Source organism: Silurus aristotelis (genome assembly GCF_946808225.1).
Source record: "Silurus aristotelis genome assembly, chromosome: 24".
NCBI classification, from domain to species: domain Eukaryota; kingdom Metazoa; phylum Chordata; class Actinopteri; order Siluriformes; family Siluridae; genus Silurus; species Silurus aristotelis.
This window is the reverse complement of record NC_139597.1, coordinates 2,724,084-2,750,573: the sequence shown is the minus strand read 5'-3', so window position 1 is coordinate 2,750,573 and position 26,490 is coordinate 2,724,084. Positions and strand designations below refer to the sequence as shown.

At 39.7% G+C, this 26,490-nt stretch overlaps 1 protein-coding gene across 1 annotated transcript; it reads right to left on the bottom strand.

Moving 5' to 3' along the window:
* Positions 1–868: 868 nt before the first annotated feature.
* On the bottom strand, positions 869–26,490 carry ninj2 (ninjurin 2). Its single transcript, XM_083528062.1, has 4 exons — positions 26,472–26,490; positions 26,282–26,367; positions 1,751–1,952; positions 869–1,413 (listed from the first exon to the last, which is right to left on the bottom strand). Exons 1-4 carry the CDS (start codon positions 26,473–26,475, stop codon positions 1,265–1,267), a joined length of 441 nt encoding a protein of 146 aa, XP_083384188.1. The 5' UTR covers positions 26,476–26,490; the 3' UTR covers positions 869–1,264.

The following is a 26,490-nucleotide window of genomic DNA, read 5'->3' as shown; positions in this document are numbered from 1 at the left end:
TGATGCATGTGAAGATTCCTCCCTTGGTCACATGACTTACCTCCATCCACTACCTTCTTAAAGGGGCTCCGGCCGCTAACACATAATACATTACCGCTAAATTCAAACCCCCTAACGAGCAAAATGACCAAAAAAACTACAGAGTGGATTCACGTTTATTATTATATTAAAAAAATACCAGTTTTTATCGTCGTATAATTTTATTTTGTTGTATTTATCCCCCACACCTTAAAGGCCGGGCCGTGAAAATATTGTCTGACATTAAACCGGTCCATGGCGCAAAAAAGGTTGGGGACCGCTGGTCCACACTGGTCCCAATTACATCTCACATTGATTATAAAATACTACTACTGACGTTTAAAGCACTTAACGGTCTCACGCCGCAGTACCTGAGTGAACTTCTGTACCAGTATGAGCCCCCACTCCCACTTAGATCAAAAGGTGCAGGCCATTTGTTGGTACCTCAAATAATGAAGACAACAGCAGGGGGCAGAACTTTCTCTTATAAACCCCACAGGTTGAAAACTGGGATATTTGTATATTTTGTCATCCTGGGGATGGTTTCACATCAACGAACTGGGGATCCATGAAATTACGGAGTAAGACCGGAGCTTTGAGGATGGTTTTGGACTGTACTTAATGTCAACAGTCTGCTACAATGGCTAAGGTCTAAAGGTTGCATTTGATCACCATCACTGCACCTCAGCATCGTTGTTGTTGGCTGTAATAAATGGACATTTGGTGGCACCCAGATGAGGACGAGTTCTCTCTTGAGTCTGGTTCCTCTCAAGGTTTCTTGGTCATGCCACCTCAGGGAGTTTTTCCTTCACCACAGTCGCCCCCGTCTCACTCATTATGGACACTTATGAAGAACAATCTTTTAAAAACTTTATTAATGCAAATCAGAATTAATTAAATTGTACTGAATTAAATAAAATTAAAAAAACGAATGACGTTTAAAATCAAAGTAGGATTATTTATAAGATGTTTAATACCTTATAAAGCAATCTATGACAAATATAGAAAGGATTGAGCATAGTATAATACTGTAAATGTATTATTATTGATTAATTATTAATTATTCTTAACCTAACAATGTCCTCTGCAGGCTTCCTTGTTTCCAAGGTGATGATATTTGTCCTGCAGCCGAACAACACACAGCATATTATGTGTAATGGTTTCATTTCATTACATTAGCAATGTTTTTATCAACAGAAATTAACCTGTAACATTAGTTTAGCAATCTGTCATCTTCAATTAAACTTCAATTCCGATGGTAGAGGCCGGTCTTCTGCACACCGAATGCGGTGATGAAGATGTTGACGATGACGGTGAATAACACGAGGACAGTCGCTATGTTATTCATAACATCAAGCTTTCTTTGATTGGCGACAACATTGAGGTCTTTGCGTGCTGGTAAGAGGGAAAAAAAAGAAGGAGGTTTCTTATAGGCGAATATGCATAATATAAAGACAAAAGTATTGGGACACCTGACTTTTCCATCCACATGTGGTTCTTCTGCAAACTGTTAGGAGGCACACAAACCTTTTCAAGCATAACAAGGCAACGAGATCTATGAAGATTGAAGTGGAAGATCTGCTATAGAGCTTATGGTCAGGTGTCCACAAACATTTGTCCAAATCTGCAGCTCCCTCCGGAAACACGAAGAGCCACAGCATATCTAAGAAATCTTAGCTTGCTTTATAAAGCTGTATGGCAGAAAAAAAAGCAATAACGCTCCATTCCTTACCCATGAGAATGAAGAAAACCCCAGCGAGCACTTGGAAGAAAAGCGAGACTGCAATAAGCACAATCACAGTCATGTAGTACTTAAACCCGGGCTCTTGTTCCAGCACGGCTTTCAGCTGAGAAGCGTTGGCCATGAGCAGAGCCACATCCAACATGCCTTCAGCCATCGTCTTCTTAGTGGCGTAGCGGTTTATGTTGAGACGCTGTGAGAGAAGGAAATAACACATGACCACATTACTCTATTAGTAGTAGTTATAATTCCAGCACATTTAATACGAGCAAAGGATCTGCAAAAAAAGATAAAGATATATATGCGACCAAATACATTTCTTCTTCTCTGTCAGCCATTGTAGAATAAAAAAAAAAGCTATTAAATCCACACAAATATATTTAAGTTTGTGCAGTTTACTACAAACGAAGTGTGGACGTGAAAACGCCGACGTTACTGGATGCCTGCTAGATGGCCCCGATATCGGCAACTCGGAATCTGATTGGTTAAAGACCAATCAGGATTTATTGTCATGTATTTGAAGCTACAGACACCCACACTGTTGATTCTGAAGGCCTCAAAGCAGATTTCCTCGACCCTGGAAACACGTGACGGCTGAATTCTGATTGGATAGAAACTCTAACGTAAACATACACTACTGGAAGCAGTGCAACTGGGAGAAAATCTTTCAAATGAAAAGTACATTTCCATGAAAAATATATGAAAAAGTAAAAGATTTGGATAGTGTTTATTAAGCCAGAAGAGAAAACCTTGTAGATAACTGTAAGAAACTTCTGTACCATTGAATTTGCTGAATTTATATTCAGAATGAAAAATATTACCTTTTCGTGATTCACCTGCAGGGGGCGGCAAAAACCCGCAGAAAGCTAAAAAAGTTGTGGAAATGATGAGGGCTCTGAAGAACATTCATGAGAGAAGACCAGTGGTGAACAGTAATGAAGTAAATGTAATTGGTTACTGTATTTAAGTAGTTTATTCCACTTATTTCGTACTTTAATCAAGTATTTCCATTTGGGGAGACATTTTCTGTAACTTCACTACATTTCAAAGTCAAATATCGTATTTTTTACTCGACTACATTCCGCAAAAGCAGTTGTTCCTTTTTATTTACAAGCCAATAAAAACTTAACTGGTTAATCACGCAGTAAGAAAACAATCAGGGTCAAGCCCTGGGTGACGTCAGTAAGGAGATCCGAATCCAAATTCATTTAAATTTTATGGATGACAAAAAAGGTTTAAACCCTCAGGAGCCCAATTCAGAAAAAAAGGAAAAAAGTAGCGGGGGAACGTGTAATAGATAAAGGTGTATATGCAGCTCTATCGATCTTCTCGTTATGAGGATAGTAAAGACTAATGCATTTAATGAAAATCAGGTTAATAACTGTACATCACGTAGGTCATGCTGTGTTTCCTGCTATGCTTTTACACATAGAGCAACATTTCTATTAACATTAGAATTTATAGTATGTAGTTTATTATAATGTGTGTAGCAACAAAACAATAACACCCTCACTAGTGTAGTTGGATTGTAGATAAACTCCTGTAGCACTAATAGATTTGGTTACCTTTAATTGAGGTGATGTCATAAAGGTTTTCTGTGATTGTACTGAAAAGCTCCTGAACTGAGTTCAGTAAAAAAGAATCTCCAGTCCTGCTGTTAAAAATACATAAAACATATTTTGCATTTGCTGCAATTAGCGAAGGGGTTTTATGATTCTTGGTTCTGAGAGTTTAATAAATTGTGCACAATAACATGTATTTAATTGTGCAGTAAATGCATTTAGGGTGAAATTCTCCATGAAATAGAGCCCTCAGAAATGTGTTCGAATTTGTGGACTGCTCTGAGAATACGTTTTACTCATCCAGTGACGGAAGCTGAAGCAGAGATGTTGGGACATGGTGTGGTTCACCCAGGCAGTCAATCGAACTAGAACCACTATTTCATCTATGGCATCTACTTGGCATGAACATAGAGTTTAGTGTCAGTTTAACAGCACGCAGAACATTTAGAGAGGAATAAATGATGGAAGAACAGATTAGATTAGATTAGATTAAATTAGATTAGATTAGATTAGATTAGATTAGATTAGATGAATAGATCAGTGTGCTGAGAGTCACATTATAGTATTTTAACTTATACTTAATTAATTAAGTAAAGAGTCTTTTATTTATTTAAATGATAATAGGAACATTATAGCCATAATAAATCATAGTACTTTGGATACTTTAGTACATTTAAATACTTTTGTACTTTTACTCAAATGATCGTTTAAAGGCAGCAATTTTACTGGAGTCATATTTTGCATACTGCATCTCTATTTTTACTCTTACAGACAGGGGGCGCTCTCTGCCGTTTCTGTCATCTCTCTTCACAGACACATAAATAAAACAACCTGAATCTCAGTGAATATTTGGCTTACAGACATAATAAATAGATGTATCAAAAGCTCAAAATGTCTAATTTGAAATAAATTACATTCACATCGAATACAAACATTTTCTGATTATGTCATTCATATGAAAGTTAGAAGAGGAAAGGTTTCTTCATAATTTAAAACACCATACTCACTTTAAAACATTTCCATATATTTTTAAATATTTGATCTTCATGCTCTATGTTGAGTTTAATTTCACTAATAATTAACATACATTTGAAAACTTGAAAAGTATTAATGTAAGGTAAATTGAGAACAGATAAAAATGTGTGATTAAGTCGCGATTAATCGCACGATTGTCACGCGTTTTCTCGCGATTAATCGGCAAGTAATCACACAGTTAGAACAGAAAAAAAGTGCGATGAAGTTGCGATTAATCGCGAGTTAGAAATCATGTGATTGATCGAGAGTAACTATTTTAATCGCGCGATTGACACACGTTTCCTCACGATTAATCGCAAAGCAGTCGCACATTTAGAACAGATAAAATTGCACGATTACGTTGCGATTAATCGCGAGCCGCCGCGTGACAATCTTGAGATTGATCACGATTACATATTTTTGATCGTGCGATTGTCATGCGTTTCCTCGCGATTTATCGGCAAGTAGACGCGTATTTAGAACAGATAAAAATGTGCGATACAGTTGCGATTAATCGCGTGCAATCGTGTGATTGAAATATTTTAATCGCGATTAATCGCGAGTTGGTGCGTGGCGATCATGCGATTGTTTGCGATTGAATATTTTAATCGATTGACAGCCCTAATATTAAAATACCGTGAGGTCCGATTACCAGCATGACACCAAAACAGGTAGAAGTAATGACTACTTTTTACTGAAGTACATGTCAGAGCCCAAACTTTTCACTTTAACTTAAGTAAAGGAGTTTAGTCTTTTACTAGAGTTTTTTAAAACATCAGTATCTGTACTTCTACTTAAGTGAAGTATGTGTGTAGTTTTGCCAAGAAGAAAGAATTCATGTAAAGTACATGACAAGCAAAAGCCTCACTTCTATTCTATTCTATTCTATTCTATTCTATTCTATTCTATTCTATTCTATTCTATTCTATTCTATTCTATTCTCCAGCAGATGGCAGCACTAGTATCTGTTTTCTATTAATCTTCTTGTAAGTACAGTATAGTTTTTTTAATAGTATTTACAATAAACTCCACTGATTATGTTTTGTGTGCTAAATGAATATCACATTTCCTGGATTGTGGCGGTTTACTTCCATATTCATAAAATATGAATCAATATTATGTTACAAGTTTAGAGACAACACCATTGCATTTAAATAACACATGTACACATGTACACAGTGTCAGTGATAATGCCTACAACCACAGTGTCAATTTATGATAATTCTTTAAAGTGTTTCAACAACCAGACGGAGGAATTTGTTTCTTTACGAAAATCCCACATTTTCTTCATCCATGTCAATCTCAGACCATGTACAGTATATATATAAAAATATACACAGTATATATGCCTGGAAAAAAAAAATAAAAAAGAAACAAATAAAAATAGCAGCGTTGGAAACCCGAGTTGTAAATCATTCTCTGGCGAAAAACGAGAACGTGGCACGGTTCCAAACACCGCACGTGCCACGTCGCTGGGCCCTTTTTTCACTTCTCCCCCATAAAATAAACACCACAGGAGAGCTCAGGAGTGTTTCACAGAGGCTCTGCATGCAGCATGGCGTACAGGAAGTCCACCTCCCCGTCGACCCATTGGTCGAGAGACTGTCCAATAGTGAATACAAGCAGCAGAGGAGGTTTCACTCAAACTTGAGAAAGGTTTGGGTTTGTTTTCTTTGTTTTTTTTTTTTTTTTGCTTAGACATGTCAAGAGAAGGAGAAGGATTAAGATGATGTCTAAAGTGCAGGAGACAGAGAAGATGTACACGTATATAAAGGCAAACGTGGCTTGACAGGATGACAAGCAAAACAGCTGAGAAAGTTCAAGCTATTTTGTCTCAAAGCAGCTTTACAGAACGTAAAAAAGATAAATGAATACAAGTGAATTATGTGTATTAATCCCCGATGAACAAGGCTGAGGCCAAAATATCGTAGTCTTCATTCGACCCTGGAGAGAGGATTAGTAATGTAAAGGAAAGCAGGAAATGGTTCACGTCATCGATGCCTCCGTTTCCTGTCTTCACAGCTATGCAGATTTCTGTGGAAAAAAATGTGAACATCGCATTCTACATTTATTTGCCATTTGCTGTTATAGTGTCCTTCAATCCTCTGGAGAAGGTCTGGGGTACAGTCAGATCAAGCTCTGTCACAGGAGATCTTCCTCTCCAACCGATTTAATGCATGTCTTCATTTTGGAACAAGTTTTTCCAATGCTTTCATGCTCCTGTATACAAAAACATCAAATACAATTGTGTTCCTTTGGTTTTTTTGGTAACACTTTAGGGAAGAACCACATGGGACTTGTTGGGTGTCCCAATACTTTTGCCCATATATTGTATTTTTAATGTGTCTTTTTCCCCATTAAGCTGCCATGTTTTCTTCAGTTTTAGCGGTAGTGCTGTAAGTTGGAATGCTCTTGGCCTTCCTCAGGCAATGTTCAAGCGTTTGACTTGCTATGTGATGAATTCAGGGTCTCTGTTACCACCTGGCAAATGAGAAACATTACTGTCAAGTGTGATCATTTGTTCTTTAGGGAGCCCTGGGCTACAAACGGCATATGGCACAGCTGCGTCTCGAGCATTGAATTCCTGCAACGAGGTGGAGTTGCGACTTATTTAGGTGCTACTGTGCTACAGATCTGACTGGTATCTTGGTATCTCCATATAATTATCTTCAGCTTAGTAAGTGGACTATCCTGATTGTGAATGTATTAGCATTGATGTAGTGGTTTCTAGGATGAGAGAAAAAAAATCTCTCTCTGCTCTAGCGATGAGTCGTTCATGAACGAGTCTTTTAATGTGACTCGTAAGAACGAGTCGTCACAAACAGCATCTCAATTCAACAGAACTCTCCGAATCTTTCTTTTGTCACGTGACTCCCGTAAACGCTATGAAGTTTTATCTGCTTATTGAAAATGTAACATTTAAATTTATTTCAAAGGAAGGAAATAAACTAAATGAGCCAAAAAATATCAAGGAACCAAGTCACTCAAATGATTATATCTTCTCATCACTACTTGACGTGATAGAAACAGGAAAAATGGGCGAGCGTAAGGATTTTAACGAGTTCGACAAATTGGGACGTCTAGACGACTGAGTCTCCAAAGCTGCAGCTCTTGTGTGATGTTAATGGTCTGCAGTGGTCAGTATCTATCAAAAGTGCTCCAAGGAAGGAACAGTGGTGAACCGGCGACAGGGTCGTGGGTGGACGAGGCTCATTAATGCACGTGAGGAGCGAAGGCTGGTCCGTGTGGTCCGATCCAACAGACGAGCTCCTGTAGCTCAACCTGCTGAAGAAATTAATGATGTTGATGCTCGAAGGGTCACGACTGTTTTGGCAGCAAAAGGGGACCAACACAATTTTAGGCAGGTGGTCATAATGTTATGCTGATCAGTTAATAGCACACCTAGGAATTCACATGAGTTAACATGTCCGTACATGTCCGTATTCTCATTGATATCTGACTTTTTTAAGTACACCAGGGTGACTAGGAATAGTTTCACAAATATGAGGTAAGACAGGCCGAATATCCTTTCAAACCAATAGGTAAAATCAAGGAATATAGCTGTAATGTGCAGCAAAAGGTTGTTGAGCTTAACAAAAAGAAAAATGCACTTTGTCACTATCAGGGCAATGGTTAAGAAGCTGATCCATAGGTGAATCTTACAGACGGAAAATGACCCAAAAACATACGTTAAAATCAAGACAAAAATAAATTACTGACCACCAAATGAAGCTCTTGCCATTGTCATCCCAGAGAATACCTGTACAGGGTGAACTGAAGAGAAGAGTCCACCAGCGTGGACCTTAGAAATGTCCGTATGCCATGTATTATCCAATTCATAAAGAATTATAGGATGAGGCTCAGAGCAGTTTGTTGACAAAATTTATTATGTTATGTTTTAAAAGTTTCTTTTTTTATTTGTATTTCAAATTGAATTAGAATTTTTTAATTTTTTAATTTTTTAATTTTTTAATTTTTTAATTTTTTAATTTTTTAATTTTTTAATTTCAAAATTTTTTAATTTTTGATTTTTTGAATTTTTTAATTTTTTAATTTTTTAAAATTTTTTTAATTTTTTAATTTTTTGAATTATGTTGTTAAAAAAAGGGAGGTTGCATAAAGTATTGATCAAAAGGGTGCCAATACTTGTGTCACACACACATATGTAAGAGATTTCTTACTAGGGTTTTGTGTTTTCAACTGTTCCATGAGAATCCATGAAAGCTCGGTTTTTGGTGAATTCTTTAGAGAAAAGATCAAAAATGGTGATTTTTTTACAGCCTTGTTCTGCTCATATTTACTAAACGGTGCCAATATTAATTTCGGGCACAGTATTTTACATTTTGAAAGTTTTTTCGTATGTAAAAACGCCTTCACAGCTCACGAAATGAATGTCAAGATCTGTTGGTTATAGATGACAAAGCCGTCCAAATATTCCAGAACATTCCAGCACAGCGTATATAATTTGCATAAACATGAGCTTAGCACCGAACGGTTATATTTTACCCTGAAATTCTAACATGCCGTCCAATCAGGAGCCAGACTGTGGTAAGTTTCTCGCCTATTACTGAGTGGCGCGAGGGTTTGGAGATCTGCTCACCGGTCAATACGGGGCCCCTAAAACATAGTGAAAAGTCCACTTTCTAGACTTCTCCAGTGGTTCTTCAACAAACTGTTAGCAAAAAACTTAGAGACCCAAAATTGTATAGAGTGATTTTGAATGTGTCCTAAAACATGTCTTAACAATCTGCTATGAAGGTTTGATGAAATTCTTCATCAAAGCAACCTCCATAATGCAGCTCCTTAACTTCACCAACCGATATTGAGTCTTCATTTGGTTTCATGTGTTCATCCTGAATTATTTTCCCCCCACGTACGAGACAAATCATGTGTCATGTTTGGTGGAGCTTCTTAGAAGACTGAAGGTATAGTTCTGATAGTCCTCCTACACCATACTCCCAATGGCAAAGACCATCATAATCCTAAATGCAAACAACAGAAGAATGTTCTTCACAGGTGTTTATTTTAAATTTTTTTTTTTTTTACAGTTTGGATATTTGCCCCATTTTAAAACCTGTATTTCATTCACATGCTGGACTTGATGGACCTGTGGCCTTCATGTTCAAGTTCAAGTTTATTTCTAAAGCGCTTTTTTCACAATGTAAGAATTATAGAACAACATTTTTGGAATATAAGTGAATTATGTGTGTTTATCCCCAATAACTGTTGCAAGAAAAAAACTCTCTTTGATTGGATGAAGAAGAAACCTTGAGAGGAACCAGACTCAAACGGGCACCCTCTCAAATTAGGATGAAAAGTATCTTAAGTAACTTTTCCAGTCATAGTTGGAGGTTTTTGGATGTGATAGAATGAAATGATTCAAATGATTTTGAAGATGAAGACTGCTTTGGAGATTGGAAGTGTGTGGAAGATCTCCTCTTACCGAGCTCTGACCTCAACCCTGTTGAACGTGATGAATGTGAACTCTGACTGCACCCCCCCAGTCCTCCTCACCTTCTCACCTACAGATCTTCTAACAGCAAATGGAGACTGAATGTGGAACGGCATGTTCAGAAAGATGCTTCACAATCTTTTGTCTGTATAGTTTACATGTTATTGCATGTCGCTGCACACAAGTGACACTCAGACTCGAGCTAGAGAAACTCCAAAAACGCCAGAGGAATAAGAACTGTCAGATGGTTCGACACTTTTTTTTTCCAGCATTGTGCAACATGAAGCTATGAGGAACGTCTGAGAGCGTTCCCAAATCTCGAAAAGAATGACAAGAGTTGGAGGGTAAATAGAAGGTGTCAGTCACTAAACTCCATGCCTGTAGGAAACAATGGCCTTTTTCTCCACACACACACACACACACACACACACACACACACACACACACACACACACACACACACACACACACACTATACACTAAAGTACTTATAATAAAGAGAAGTTCGCCTGACACGTTGACCTCCGTGTTAAATTCCAACCGGTTCACACGTTATGGTTTTGACACCTCGTCCTTCATATAAACGGGCTTTAAAAAAAACGTGTATGACGTACGGATAATAGTATACGCCGCACTCCGTCTCGGACCAATTATCGGATTTACGAGAAAGAGAGATAGTTTCTGCATGTAAGAGGCTGGTAAAAGAGAAGGAGTGCTTTCTTCTTTAAAAGACTGTTGAGTCGTAGATGAAGAAGATCGCTGGGTAGAGGCGGATCAGACGCTATTTGTGATGACAGTTGCTATAAACATGGGTTTCTCTTCATACCATACTGTGGTGGGGGTGGAAGGGGTGGTGGAGAGGAGGTGAACTAACATGCCCCTTACTTTCCTTTCTCTCTGAGGCTTCTTCTGCAGCTGTTGTTGCACACACACACACACACACACACACACACACACACACACACACACACACACACACACACACACATGTATTCGTTCCAGCATTGATGTGCATGAGATTCGTAATTAATTTTTTGTGTAACGCAACAATACGGTTTATATGCACAAACGAGAATTCACACACACACACACACACACACACACACACACACACACACACACACACACACACACACACACACACACACACAGACACACACACACACACACACACACACACACACACACACACACAATGTCACCTGTGCAGATTTCCTGGCACTTGGTGTGTATATATATATATATATATGTGTGTGTGTGTGTGTGTGTGTGTGTGTGTGTGTGTGTGTGTGTGTGTGTGTGTGTGTGTGTGGTACCGTTTCCTGCTTCTGCTACAAAAAGCAACACTGCTTGTTTTCGAGGCTGGTGTGTGTTCGCAGTGTGGTTGGCTTCATTTGAATGCATCACACGGATGTGGCTGTATCTCCAAATGCTCTGGGAAGTGTGTGTGTGTGTGTGTGTGTGTGTGTCTGTGTGTGTGTGTGTGTGTGTGTGTGTGTGTGTGTGTGTGTGTGTGTGTGTGTGAGTGTGTGTGTCTATAAATATATGTGTGTGTTTGTTGTGTGTGTCTGGAGTTCAGCCTTGATTCCAGAGATGGGGGATGTTGGACGTCACTCTTCTTCTGATGATGGCGGTGAACCCTCAAACATCACGCTCTTACTTTTTCTTTCCACACACACACACACACACACACACACACACACACACACACACACACACACACACACACACACACACACACACACACACACACAATAGAAGCTGGAGATTATTTTTATACACAAAGCAGCTTACCTCTTGGGAAGAAGCCAAATGTGCCCACAAGGTCAGTTCTTTGAGATATTCCTATCTATGTGGGTACATTTGGTTTCCAACAAGAATGAAAAACATGTACATGCAGACACACACACACACACACACACACACACACACACACACACACACACACACACACACACACACACAGTGCAGAAGATATCTGCCCAAGTCCTCTTACACACGAATGTATGAAGTACAAATTGACTTTATACTTTACCAAGTATGCGTATATTCAGAAGTATTGGCACCCAGGGGCTCTGTATTTGCGCTTCTTCATGAGAGCAACCTACATTAAGCAGCTCCTGACCTTCACCAACCATCATTAAATCTACATTTGCTTTCATTTGTTATGTTTAGATGAGAGGAAGATTTGACTTTTTTTTCACAGCCTGGGCTGACTGTGGCAAGAAAAAACTCCCTTAGATGGTATGAAGAAGAAACCTTGAGAAGAACCGAACTCAAAACAGAACCTCATCCTCATCTGTGTGACACCAAGATCGTGATTATAAATCATTAAGACCTTACAAACACCAGAAAGGGAGAACTATCATGAGCACCAGAGTGTGTGATTATGAGTAATGTCCTTTCTACAGTCGTATCCAATCAGTTGGAGTTGTGGAACCAGGAGCTCCTGAGCAACTAAAAAATGAGATCAACATCTGAGGTCATTATAGATTAAACACCAACTCCTCCATGCCAAAGCCTTCAAATGTTCAATGATGGAGAAACATCATATGTAGAATGTTATTTTATGAGTTTGTTTATCCTCAAAGTCCAATGTCTGAAATCCAACTAGTGGTGGCACAAGCTCTAAATGCCTTGGGATCCTCGTGGGTCTTCTAACATACGGCTTGCATGGTTTGGAGTGGAAGATCTCCTACAACAGAGCTTTAATCTCAACCCCATTGAACCCCTTTAGGATGAATGTGAACACTGACTGCACCCCAGGTCTTCTTACCTTCTCACCTACATCACTACCTGACTTTACTTTACTAACACAGCTTTGTGGCTGAATGATCTCCACAAACACACTCTAAAATCTAGTGGAACATCTTCCCAGAAGAGTTGAGAGTATTATACAAGAAAATGGAGACTAAGTGTGGAATTAGATGTTCAAAAAAGATCAAAAAGAATCTTTTATCCGGATGTCCACAAAGTTTGTCCAAATAATGTATGAATAATGTCAAAGAGATCCTTTTCCAGAAATGTTTGTATCTTGTAATCATCTTAATCCCAGAATGTTTTTCTTATTAAAGCCCTTTGATATGAATCAACTCTATTTTGCATGGAGGAACCACTAGGAGTATCTCCAACTTTATTTTCACAGGAGGTTTACTCAAAAATTGCCTTATCCTACATGTATTGTATGTATTGATGCCAGTATGTGGTTTGTGAAACAAAATGCCATGAGTGTTGTCTATAACAGTTAAGTTGCCTGCAGTATTATATACAGTAGTATACATACCCTATAGTGTATAGGATTGTATACAAGACCAAAAAGTATATAGTAGATAGTAAGGAGATGTTCATGGTATAAACATATATCCTTTTAGAGCGATCCAAAGGTCTCCCCTGAGCTCCATAATCACTCTGTCTTCTATGTGAGTGCTCTCTCTAAGCTTTACTACTCCTCTCTTCTCATATTACACTACATATTGCATTACTCACTCCACAGAGCTGGAATATGGAGGTTATTATAGCCAATAAGAGGGCGCACATGACCTCATTCTGACCTGTCAACATGTCTGTAAAACCTCATTCCACTTTGTAAATGACGAGGAAGTAACTCGCCCTGCTGCCCGATCTCTACACGTGATTTCATCATGCTTGTGATATCATCTGGATATGGAAATGGGATGTGATGTGATTAACTCACTGTGATGGGCTTAGATCAGTAAAGGATGGTGTAAATCCGGAAGAGATCCTCTTGGCTTAGGATCAGCTGCATACTTTTTTTGCATGTATATATTAAAAAGTCATTTTAAAGTGATATATATGTAATATATGTTGTAATACACACACACACACACACACACACACACACACACACACACACACACACACACACACACACACACACACAATTGTCTAAATCTTTACATTATTATTAGTTTACTATTTTTTTTTATTGTCTTTATAGTTTTAAATATACTAAACATTCTTCTCTCATTGATATCAATATATTTGTGCCAAAATTATTTACACCCCTAAAAAGTCATGAATATTCCCATATATTGATATTTTATTATATTTATTTAGGGTATATTTATGCTATACATTCTATTTTATATGTTTTATATATATACATATTCATATATAAACATCATGTTTCCATAAACGCATGTTTTATTAATTTCATAGATCACCATCCATAGTCACAGAGACATAGAAAGGCGTTAGTGATTTAAAGATTTATGGTGGTCTAGTGGTTAAGATGCAGCGCTCCCACCGCTGCGACCCGGGTTCGATTCCCGGTCAGGGAACCATCCCCAGCCACTCTTAGTGCCGGTCCCAAGCCCAGATAAATTGGGGAGGGTTGCGTTAGGAAGGGCATCCAGCGTAAAACATGTGCCAAATCAAACGTGCGGAGGATCCGCTGTGGCGACCCCTAACGGGAGAAGCCGAAAAGAAAGTAAGTATATTGTTCTGACGTAAATTGTTGGATCAATGCCAATTAGCCTGAACTGAATTCATGGGTGTTTTGCCGGCCTGCAGTGTAGCAACAGGTCGGTCATTTCCCTTACAGCAGGACATGATGTTCAACACCCATCCAGAGACACTGTCCAGCTGTGACCCCATGTGTAAAACACACATACACACATACAGTTCCAGTTTTCTTTTCCAGCGCCATCCAATCACCTCATATCACTCGTTATCCCTTTCCCTTTTTTCTCCCTCCCTCTCTCATTCTATATCTCCCCTGAGTTCGCTTTGTTTTCTTTCCTCACAATAACATGGCCTCAGACAAAACTGGACTCAATTGAACTGGTTGCATATGTTTTGAAACAGCAAGGCCAATGGTATTTTTCTTTGTGTTTGGGAGTTTAAAAGATGTTGTTACCTCAGAATTTCATCTGTTATTCCCTGAAATTTACATCTAGATGTTTCCAACAACTTAAATCATGACCTGGTGAAAAATAACCCAGATTTTTGCCTAAAAGTACCGGTAATATCTAAAATTTTTGGTTGTATATGTATGTCTACATCATACCAAAGACCCACTAAGCAGGGGAGGTGGTAACTTAGTGGTTAAGGCTCTGGGGGATCGAAAGGTTGGGAGATCAAGCCCTGATATCACCAAGCTGCCACTCTTGGGGCCCTTGAGTGAGGCCCTTAACTTTCTGTGTTCCAGGGAGTGCTGTATCATGGCTGACCCCAGCTTCCCAACATTATTGGGATATCACCAGTCTATATTTGTCAAGTAGTCAACTAGGCTTTATACTTTAAACTAACTAAAAAAGAACATGAGGAAAAGAAAAACAGTAACACAGTAGCACCAACCAGTACAGAACAGAAGGTTGTGGAAGTGGAGTGTTCGAATTGTTGTTGGGTTGCCATTGATGTGTGTGTATGTGTGTGTATGTATCAGTCCAGTTCCCTCATGTTGAGGAGACTGATGGCTTATGGAAAGAAACTGTTACACAGTCTGGATGTTGAGGACCCAAAAGCTCCTGTGATTCTGTTTTATGATTATATCAGCTGTTTCTGAAGGTTATCTACAAAAAAATGCTCGAATGAGTGAAGGTCTGGTGGTTGACTTGTTCAGTCTAAAACTCTACTCATATTCACCTTTTGATCTCAAACTGAAACATGTTAAGCTGTAAAACAGAAGAATGAACTTTGCCGTTCCACTTGTATTGGAGGGGGAGTGTATATACTGTGGATATACGTCTGTACATGTTGAGCTCTATTGCAGTTGGGATATAGAACCTGACACTGATAAACACTAATCCTTGCTTGACAGGACTCTGATAACAGCCATGTAGAATGCCGTCTCCTTTTAGACCGTATCGCTCGTTGCATGGCATCTATGGCAACTTGTTTTCGATAAGAGTCCATGCAGACGTACAGCTTTTTTTTCCTCTTTATGTTTATGGTCTCATTGACCCCAAATAACAAAACACAAACACAAAATAATGAGTTGTTGTTACAGACTCAAGGTCCAATGAATCGGATTTTGACGGTACAATATAATGTTTTGTCGTAGTACTGTAGATCTGTTTCTGGTGTGAATATCAGGGTGTGCCCTGAATAACAGAGATGGGTGCATCGGTTCTGGATTGGAAGAGGAACAGCCGCAGAGCTGGTGCTATTGGAATTGGAAAGCACCCGAATGCTCGGTTGCTTGCGTCATTGTTCCTGTGGCCCAGTGGGCTGGAATGCCTTTCAGTCTGGATACAATTAAAAACAGGAATACGAGAATGCATTCCTATTGCTCTCGCCAACCACCATGGGGGGCAGTGCTCTGTAGACCTCAGCAGTTTGTGTGTGTGTGTGTGTGTGTGTGTGTGTGTGTGTGTGTGTGTGTGTGGGTCTGTGTGTGTGTGTGTGTGTGTGTCTGTGTGTGTGTGTGTGTGTGAGCCACAATCTGTGCACAAAGAAATGGGATCAGATTACCTCATGATCCATCACTTTGCTCAAGAAGGCATACAAATCCCATTTGAATCTGGAGTCCAAAGAATCAGCAAACAAAGTCGCTTTCACACTTAGAGACACTTCGGATTCCTCAATGAATCTATTTTTGAGTTTGATGCGCATGTGCTTTTCTTTTTACATGCTGGAAAAGTGTCCCACGACCATACAGTACTGTGTTCACCCTTAGGGGGAAGTTAGTGTCAGGCAGAATGGACTGCATGTGGACTGTTTTCTTGTATCTCGAGCTTCACTACATGTTGTACTAAGAAAATTTGATTGATTTGATGCAGATGAAATGACCAATGATTACCTCAAATGATTCCTCAGACCAATTATATGCTGCATGTTGCATCTTATCCTGTCATTTATAGACCTCTAATTACATGTTTAAGCCTTAAGATTCGATTGTTAGAAAGAAAGAAAAAGAAGTGGAAAAAAAGAAAGAAAGAAATGGGCTTTATGTTTGTCACATCCACTTCTATACCACATTGTAATTCTTCCTTCGCACACTCCAGCGTTGTTAGGAAACTGGGGTCTGCCATGATACAGCACCCCTAGAGCACGGAGGGTTAGGAGCCTTGCTCAAGGGCACCAAGAATGGCAGCATGGCGATACCGGGGGCTTGAACCCCTGACCTTCTGAGCAGTAACCCAGAGCCTTAACCACTTTTTTACACAGTACATTAAAACATAATGTTAAAGATTTCTTACTCTGTGAATCCCCCATGCAGCCTACACCATTAATTGGAAACCACATGAGGAAACCATAAAAAAAGAACACATAAATTACAAATGTACAAAGTTATGATGCAGGAAATAGAACAGTGTGCATGTATAAAGAGAGCAGTATGTGATATAACCGTAGAAAAGCATGTTGAATTTTGTATTGAAGGGGTGTACGTGTGTTTGCAAATTATGCAGAGGTAGTATGCATATGTGTATACGTATATATATATATAAAAAAAGGAGTAGCAGTAGACGTGCGCGTGTTTGCGTTTCTTAGTTATTTCACGTCTTTTACTTCGCTTCGGATGCCGCTGTTCTGCTTTTCTCTGGACTGTTATTCCTGTTATATTATAGCAAGTAAAAAAAACAACTTACTCCTGTGAAAAGTGACACACCATTTCAAAGGAATAGAAACACCCCGGCGTGACGTATTGTTTTGCAGGCTGCCGGACAGACGAGCTTCATTTTCCAGCCTTTCACTTCCCACTATAAAGACGTCAAAGCGTTTAATAATATGTGGATCGAGTGAGTGCCAGATATGGAGCTTGTCTTTTAGAGATGTCATTCGATAAAGAGGCGTTTTGACGGTTGGCGAATTTGTTGACTTGTTCTCACACATTCGCACATATCTGACACACTTCTTATGCTGCTTTCTTGTTTTAAAAAACGCTTGATTCATTCTACATATTTACACACACACACACACACACACACACACACACACACACACACACACACACACACACACACACACGAGACTGGTTTCAATCACCATAAACTCACACTGCTCAGACGAGTTTTTGGCCTCAGAAGCACCACTAATGAGAAAAAGGCCACTGGGCCCAAAATGAGTAATAAATCCGCATCATGTCATCCCAGTGTTCAGCCCACGCCTGTTATACACAACTCATCTCGCTATATAGACATGTGTCGACTTCCAAACCGGCTCCATGTCATCCTGAGCGCAACAGCTGACCAGCACATTCCCACGTCGGAGGACCCTGAATATGTCACCCACCAGGGGAATAAACAGCAAATGCTGTCTATAGAGTATCAAATTAATCAAGGGCATGCCATTCCTTTTCTCTTCTATCAGGGGGTTGATGGTGTCTAAGGTAGGTTTAAAGATTTATTAGGTATATTAAATATATCAAAACATTCAGAGACTCTCTGTTCACAAGAAAGTACTTTATTTATCTACGTTTGTACACAATCACCTTCAAAATAGTCCCCTTGCACAGCAATACAGTGCCCCCAGAGTTCCTGACATTAATGGAATGTGTCCTGGGAGGTTTCTTTTCAAAGTGTGTCAAGACCTTCGATTTGCGGTTAGGGCCGGATCTCCTCAACGGTGTTAAAACGGCGAGCTTTGAACTGGATCTTCAGCGTCAAAAAAAGGGTAGAGTCCGCAGGAGTCAAATCTGTCGAGCACGGTGTTGCCAAACGGTTTAGACATTCTAAGGGGTTGAGCTCGTCAAAGGTTTTCCTGATCTCTCGTCGTTATTGCCAATATTTTTATGTCAAATATACAAAAAATGGTATATACCAAAAACGCCCCACTTTGCCCAACTTTCTGTCATCAGCAAAGTTGCTGCAAACATGCTCATCAAATCAAGTTCCACCAATCTTACTGGTTCCTGAGGAGCTCCAAAAAATTTTGACATGAACATCCAGACATTGTGAGTCCTAAGATTGCATCCAAAGGAGGTAAATTGTCTGTGTGTTTCTGGGTGAAAAGCCTGGCATACTCATTGCCTTGTTAATCACAGTGACACCAGCCAATCACATGTATCTTTGAGCTGATGTATGTAGAAGAAGGTAGACAGCTCCCTCCTCTGAGCAAAATCTCTAAAGAGGCTTTGTGTTTGGGTGTTAGCCTTCACCCTCCCTTGTTGGTAGTTGTTGTTTGATCGAGGAACTTACAGGTGACCAAAATGGGAAGAAAACATCATGTAATATAATAAAAAGCCTTAATAAAACACTGGACTTGTGGGATCTGGTTGAAATGTCTGATAGCTATTTAAATGTAATCAGTCCAGTTATCATCCCAGAACATGAACCTATGCATAAAAAAAAAAAATCTAGAAGCATAACATCTAGCAAACCACCAGAAATTGCTTCTATATGAGGCATCTTAGCATGGGATATCGCTCCAGGGGTTTCCGGTCTTTCATAGAGAAGCCTCCTGCTGGTTTCTCCGCCTACTGCACACTGCTTTTCCTTCCTTTCACTTTTCTGGGAGAGGCCAAGAAGAGACACAATCGGTCCCTAGAGTCCAGCAATGGGCCAAACTTCTCGCAAAGTCATTTCAGAAAACTCATATCACTGCAAACCAACCACCAGAGACACAGAGAGTTAAAAAGAGCAAAAGAGAGAGAGAGAGAGAGAGAGAGAGAGAGAGAGAGAGAGAGAAAGAGAGAGAGAGAGAGAGAGAGAGAGAGAGAGAGAGAGAGAGAGAGAGAGAGGAACAACCAAGAGCATGCTAACTACCAATATTGAGCAGAACGGGATTTAAAGAGATGCGTACGTGGCCAGATATAGTGGAAGGATATGCTAGGAAGAGCACATTGAAACCCGTGACTCAGAAGTGCAACACACGTCACATCAGAAGCCAGGTCAAAAGTGTATAAACATTTCAACCTACTCAAACCTACTGTGAGCAAAGATTTTTTGCTTCTCTCATTATTGAACAGTTTAAAAGGACAGACGTTTTTTTTGGATGCAGCATCAAATTTTCCCATCGCTTGAACTAGGACACTAGAAGATCACTGTCAGCAAAAGTATTCGGACACTCGGATTTCCCACACACTTCCCCAAACTTGGAGAAATACCATTGTATTCATTTATTGTAACATTTCCATTTCCATATTGAATTTTTTTTTTAACCTTCATTTGATTTGACATACAAAATCACATGGTGAGGTGTCCACAAACTTTTGACCTTAGTGTATATATTTACAAAAAAACCACCAAAAAAACCCAACACAGTCACACTAAAACATGTCCTCAATTAGAGGTTAGGTTCGAGGTCCAGGCCTGAGATCGTCACCGAGACGTGAAGTTACGGATCCTGTGACCTTATGTTCAACTCTAGAGACGATACGAAGTCACAGATAACCTTAAATAAACATTCGGCAGAGAACCGAGACGTGTTGCAGTTGCATTTACACATGACAGCGGTTCAAAGTTTCAGTTTCCTTTCAGCTGTTACTTTTTAACCGGCTTATCGTGGCCCGCTGTAGCAGCCTGGTGCAATGAGTTGCGTGGACATGTTACAGACGGGTGCACGTGAGCCGTGTCACTGAGGGGCTCAGTAGGGGGAAAAAAATTATCTTTTTATTTTCTCTCAGGTCACTCCATAGGTGAGAAAGTCTGCACTCCAATGTGTCCTAAAATGGGAGTCAGACAGGGCTATTAATGTGCTATCGGTTAGCCTTCAGCTGAAACACCTCGTCTATGTTGGCACCCCAGAGGAAAACAACACGCAGCTGGTTGGATCGGTTTAATACGTCGCTTCAACCAGGAAGGAGCGGGGAAGCTGGACTACAGACATCTGGAGCCCCTGCTGTGACCAAGTGCGAGTTAGGATTTCCCTTTCACACACTCTACGTGTGAAATAAAATTAATATACCCCCAATTTCAACACCAAAAGTTTCCTTACACCAGATCACTTGGGGATGTGGTAGATCAGTGGTTAAGGCTCTGGCTTAGTGATCAGAAGGTTTGGGGGTTCAAACCCTGGTATTTCCTAGCTGCCACCATTGGGGCACCAAATGAAAATGCCCAAAAGTGGCAGCCTGTCAATACTTGGTCATGAACCTCAAACTTTTTAATCAAACCCAGACCTTTAACCACAGAGCTACACCTTCCCCAAATTTGCTATCATAATTGAATCCACTAATTTTATGAGTGTGCTTGTGGAGATTTGAGCTCAAGGGTGTTAGCGCAAGTAAAGTCTGGTAGTGATGTAAGTGAGGTGAGGAGGTCTGGGGTGCAGTCATGGTTCACATTCATCATGTTGAATAAGGCTGTGGTGAGAACTCTATAGCAGGAGATCGTCCACTGCAACCCAGCTGGATTTGTGCACGGGGGTATTGTCATGCTGGAACAGGTTTGAGTCTCCTTGTTTAAGTGAATAGAAAATTTCATGCTCCCACATTTGAAGACTTCTAATGATCTGACTGTAAGTCAGTGGGGACTCTTTTTTTGGCTGACAGAGTCTCTTGCAAACCGAACCTTGTTTCTGACCATCTGTAAAACGAATAAAGCTCGCATTTTATGGTGCAGAGGCCCCGCATCGGACTTTCCTCAGTTGAACTCGACTGAATCGTTTTTTAAGACTCTGTGCTAAATTCTAGAAGCATAGCACAGCGATTCTGCTTCTCCTGCCTCTGTAAATCTCATGATCTCAAACCCAAATATGCATAACATCAGCGGCCAGAAATAAAACCCCCGAAATGCTGTCTAATTTCATTAAGCTAGATGTGGGCATGCAGAGGGACATTACTAACAGCTGGGAGAAGAATATAACATTCTCCAGACCCCCAAAAAAATGATCTAAGACTCCTGCAGAGATTCTTCAGTACATCTGACCCTGAAATGGTCTGGAAAAGAACTTAGGAGACATATTTTACTGCTTATCTCACACCATAGGAGAATTCTTCATCCCTCCGTTGCATTTTATGGTTCACATACTAAAGTTGGATAAATAAAGGTTTTTGATAGAGGAGTTTTCGGAGCTTCTCCTACATTTTAGAAGTAGGTCGAGGAGCTGTAGGAGGAATGGATTTGTATGCAAACCGGGAGTATTGAGGTTTATTAACACCTTATTATCCTTAGAATGAAATTATAGGTTGCATTGCTTAAGGAATCGAAACCAGAAAATAAAAAACAGAAAAAAACGAAGGCCTCAGACTCATTTGCTGAGAAATACAGTAGCCACGATCACGTGCTTCATCCCCCATGGTGATTACTGAAACTAGATAAATTTGGTTTAAAAATTTATTACTCAGGCTAATGAACCTAATTGCTAATTAACGCTAATGTTCAGTATCCCACACTTATCCGCTACATGGCACCGAGTGTTTACTGAGCCCTTCATTAAGGCGGCTCAGATGTCCTTGTTTTAGAGCGCTAGTAAAGCTAGATGTTCAGCTGTCCAGCAGAGGACTGTTTTGTCGGTAAGGCTTTCGGGGGGGGTTTCTATTAGGGGTCCACAAATTAGGGCCCGTGGGTTAAATGCGACTCGCCCCAACATTTGGAATAGTTTGAAAATGTAATTTAAAATATATGTTTTACTCATATAATTTCTTTATTTAATAATAAAGGTTGGATTTCAAGCTAAAATTTCTCCTTAGTTATCAAAAGAGGTCGAGGCACAGAGGCATCGTCTATCGGCGAAAATCCATACCGATAGTTTTTCCGGTTTTTGGTCCGGCTGTCATTTCGAGAGCGGCCTCTAGAGGCGACTCGCTGATGCCGCACGCTCTTTGTTTTTACACACAAAACTGCGCGCTGCATTAAGAGCGCGATATTTATTATATTAATTCATGAATTTATATTTATATTTATTGATGAATATATTCATATTTATTTCATTTAGCAGATTTTTATGATTCAGTACTGTGTTTTTGGAATAGAGTTCAGTACTATTTTACATGAAGTGTTTGTTTTTTTATCCAGTATCCATTTTAAAAACTATCGAATGATTAATCGGTTATCAGTTAGTACGATCCAACCGAGCTATCGGTTAAATAAGATATAGTTATTGATAGAAAATCCACTAAAAAGAAAACTATTAAAACGGAAAAAATTATGTGTCCCTTACAAAAAAAAAGGTCTGTGGTCCCCTGGTTTAAGGAGATTTAAAGCGTTTTACCAGATTGTCACAGTTGGGTTAGAATCACAGTATAATTGTGGAATCTGGAAGCACTGTCTTTTTTTTTCTTGGATTATTACGGTGTTGTAGCTGTCCGGGACATCTCTAAATCCTAAACCAGGATCCAGACTCCATGAAACAAAACGCGTGAGACTGATGACAATACGTTATTTCTCAAATCTCAACAGAGCACTCGCAGGGAGCAAAGGACCTCTGTACAGAAGGAAAAGAAATAAAGTCGAAAAGGAAAAGAGGGGAAAAAATCAGCATGAACAATTTTCATTAAGCTTTGGTTTTGAGTTTTTTCCGGTGCTACGAGAAATGCTGACTCGAGCTCGTTTGCCCACAACAAAGCGGACCCAAAGTGGCACCAATGTGCCAGGAGAGGCCAAAAGCTGAGCTGGCAGTTCTCAGAAAGCAGCTGCCACTGTTCTGTAACTCACAGAGACGGTCAGAATGTTTCAGCAGCCCAGGAGAAGACAAGAAAAGGATGAAGGAATTCAGGAGGAGGTGAGAGACTCTGGGAGATTGAAAGGAAATGAGAATGCAACTAGGAATACACATGAGCAAGATATACACACTCAATGGCCAACAGTTTGTGGATACCCGAGCACAAGATACATATGAACATCTCATTCCACATTTGGTCCCCATTTGTTCTCATAATAACCTCCACTCTTCTGTGAAGATGTTCCACTAGATTGTGCATGTGGAGATTTGTGTGAGAGGCGTTCAGCTACGAGGGTCCTAGTAAAGTCAGGTGTTGTTGTAGGTGAGTCGAGGAGGCCTGGGGTGCAGTCAGCGATCACATTCATCATGTTTAATACGCTTGAGGTTCATGATCTTCCACTCCAATCCATGTACAGTATGTCTTCATAGAGCTGATGTTGTACACAGGAATACTGACATGCTTTGAAAGATTTGGGTCTTCTAGATTTGGGGCTGTAAGAAATCAGGTATCCTAATACTTTTGTCCATATAGTGTATAATGTATTGCTGGGGATTTGAAATGAAGGCAAATTTTATGTTTTTGTGGAAATTTTACAAAAAAGAAAAAAGCTCAACTGTATAAACAGATCACTGTTTTGAACCGTTTTGACGGACGTTTCCTCACGATGTCCTGCTTTTCTTCAAAAGTCCGTCCTGTAAATGTCCTTGTAATTGTATCTGCGCCCAAATCGATTTCTTCTCCTCTGTCAGCCGGTGTGGAATTAAAAAAAAAGCTATTAAATCCACATGAATATATTAAAGCTTGTGCAGTTTGCTACAGATGCGGGTTGTGAGCTCTGACTCGTGCGCTCTCGGTTCAACGCCTTTAAGGGGGCCTTGGAGTTGTCAAGTCGCAGTCTGATTGGTTAAAGTGACAGCTTTAAGCAACGTGGATTTGAATCTTAATAAGAGCTCTCGCTGTTCATTTCTACAGGCCCTACAGCAACACGTGATGTGACGTCTGAAATCTGATTGGATAGAAGCTGTTGCTGAAACTTACACTCGGTGGAGAAGTGTACCCCAGAGAAACGCTAGGAAATGATGGACTACTGGAAATAATTTAATACATAATCATGGACAAAAAAATGTTAAAACATAAGAGACATTCTAAGAACGAGAAGCAAAAGGAGGAGGCCTTCCTGGACAACCAATGTTTGGAAGATCAGATGGTTTTAGTGACTTTGTTCTTTGAATCTCGTTCATCAAACACGTCTACATACACCAACTTTGGGTATTTTTATATATATATATATACTTAATATACATACAGTATATCATGCTTATGTGTATATGTAGAGATAGAGAGAGAGAGAGAGAGAGAGAGAGATAGATAGATAGATAGATAGATAAATAGATAGATAGATAGATAGATAGATAGATAGATAGATAGATAGATAGATAGATAGATAGATAGATAGATAGACAGATAGACAGACAGATAGATAGATAGATAGATAGATAGATAGATAGATAGATAGATAGATAGATAGATAGATAGATAGATAGATAGATAGATAGATAGATAGATAGATAGATAGCAGATGGAGATGACGTGCTCTGCAGTGCAGAAGCAGGATAATGGAGAAGATAAAAAGGGATCATCAGCAGTAAGGGTCGATCCTGAGTGTTAGACACGGATTAATGATGACCCTCCACCCCATCTCCAGGGTTCTGACCCATATATCTGGGACACATGAAGTATGAGCATGTAACATTCCTGGATCTACAGCTTCATTGCAGACCAGTTGCTTAAATCCGTTTTGATCTTATCACATGTTCGTGTTGAGATTCGTACCACGTCACGTCTAATATCTTTACTGCCGCAGCTGCTGAGCGTTACGCCGATGTCAAGTCCTGGGATGAACATTAGCAGATGGTGTTAATGAATTTTTCACTTACAGCATGGCCAAATGTATTAAATGGGAAAAAAAAAGAGGTGAAATTTAAATCCACTAGGAAATTGTCTCGATTTAGAGAATTTCACTCGCATTATGTTAATTTCTCTTTAGATCAGAATTATTCACACTCCTTATAGTGTACTTTCATCAGTTCTGCTTCCATAAAGTCTCATTCTGTCTTTTCCTGTTAAACGATTCAATCCCAGAGACTGACATGCTCATTATATATGTGTATCACAACTAGTGGTGGGAAGATCAGGCCATTTAAGGGATTTGGTTCTTTGAATCTCGTTCATCAAAATGAACGAATCTTTTTTTGAGTCATTCGGTTCATTTTGGTTCGAAAGTTTTTTCGAATCTTTTATCAGAAATAAAATAAAATGTCACATTTTCAATAAACAGATCCCCCAACACGTCTACACACTAACTTTGACTATAATTTAAATGATTAATGGGAGTCACGTGATAAAAGACAGAACGACTCGAACTCTCGCTGAGTCGACTCGTTCTTCTGAGTCACATTAAAGACTCGAACAAGACGAACAAATCGTGCATGAACGATCCTTCACTAATCCCACCCATTTCTGGTGTAGGTTTATTTGAGGTTCACTCCAAAGACATCCTATACAACTGTGCAACTAAAAGTTTGAACCCCAAAATTCAAATACGTTTGTCCGTATAATGAACAAAATGTCAATACGTAGTGTTTTCCTAGTGTTATGACCCTCTGCCTGGGAAAAGCAGACTGTCATAGGACCGCGACAATCCTCTCAGCTCTAATAAGTGTTTGGTAAAGCCATGATCTTTTGATCTTAAGCAGAATTAAAGGTCTGGCTGTTCCTTGCAGTCTGTATCTAATTAATATTTTGCAGTAGAAAAAGAGAAGGAAGACCCTCTGATCGTCTCCTCCCAAACACATAGAACATACTGCACCTCTGTGTGAAAACTGAGAGAAGGACAAAGAGAGAAAGAGAGAGAGGAGACCACAGCAGAATGAGAAGAAAGACGGCTTGTAATGAGAAGAAACCGAGCGTAGATGTTCACAGCCTACCTGCAGGTCTGCTTGTCCGCTGGCTGTCGACATGGCTGGCGTTGAGAGTCCCGGCTTCCTCCGTCTTTCCAACGTGTCTCTAGTTTCTGTAGGAGAAGCAAACAGGGGGTCGCTTAGAGAGGAAAAGTTGGCAAGACGCTTCTGTCAGAGCACACAAGCGTGTATTCATTATTTTTTTTTTTAAACCCACTCATGAGAGCATCACACAG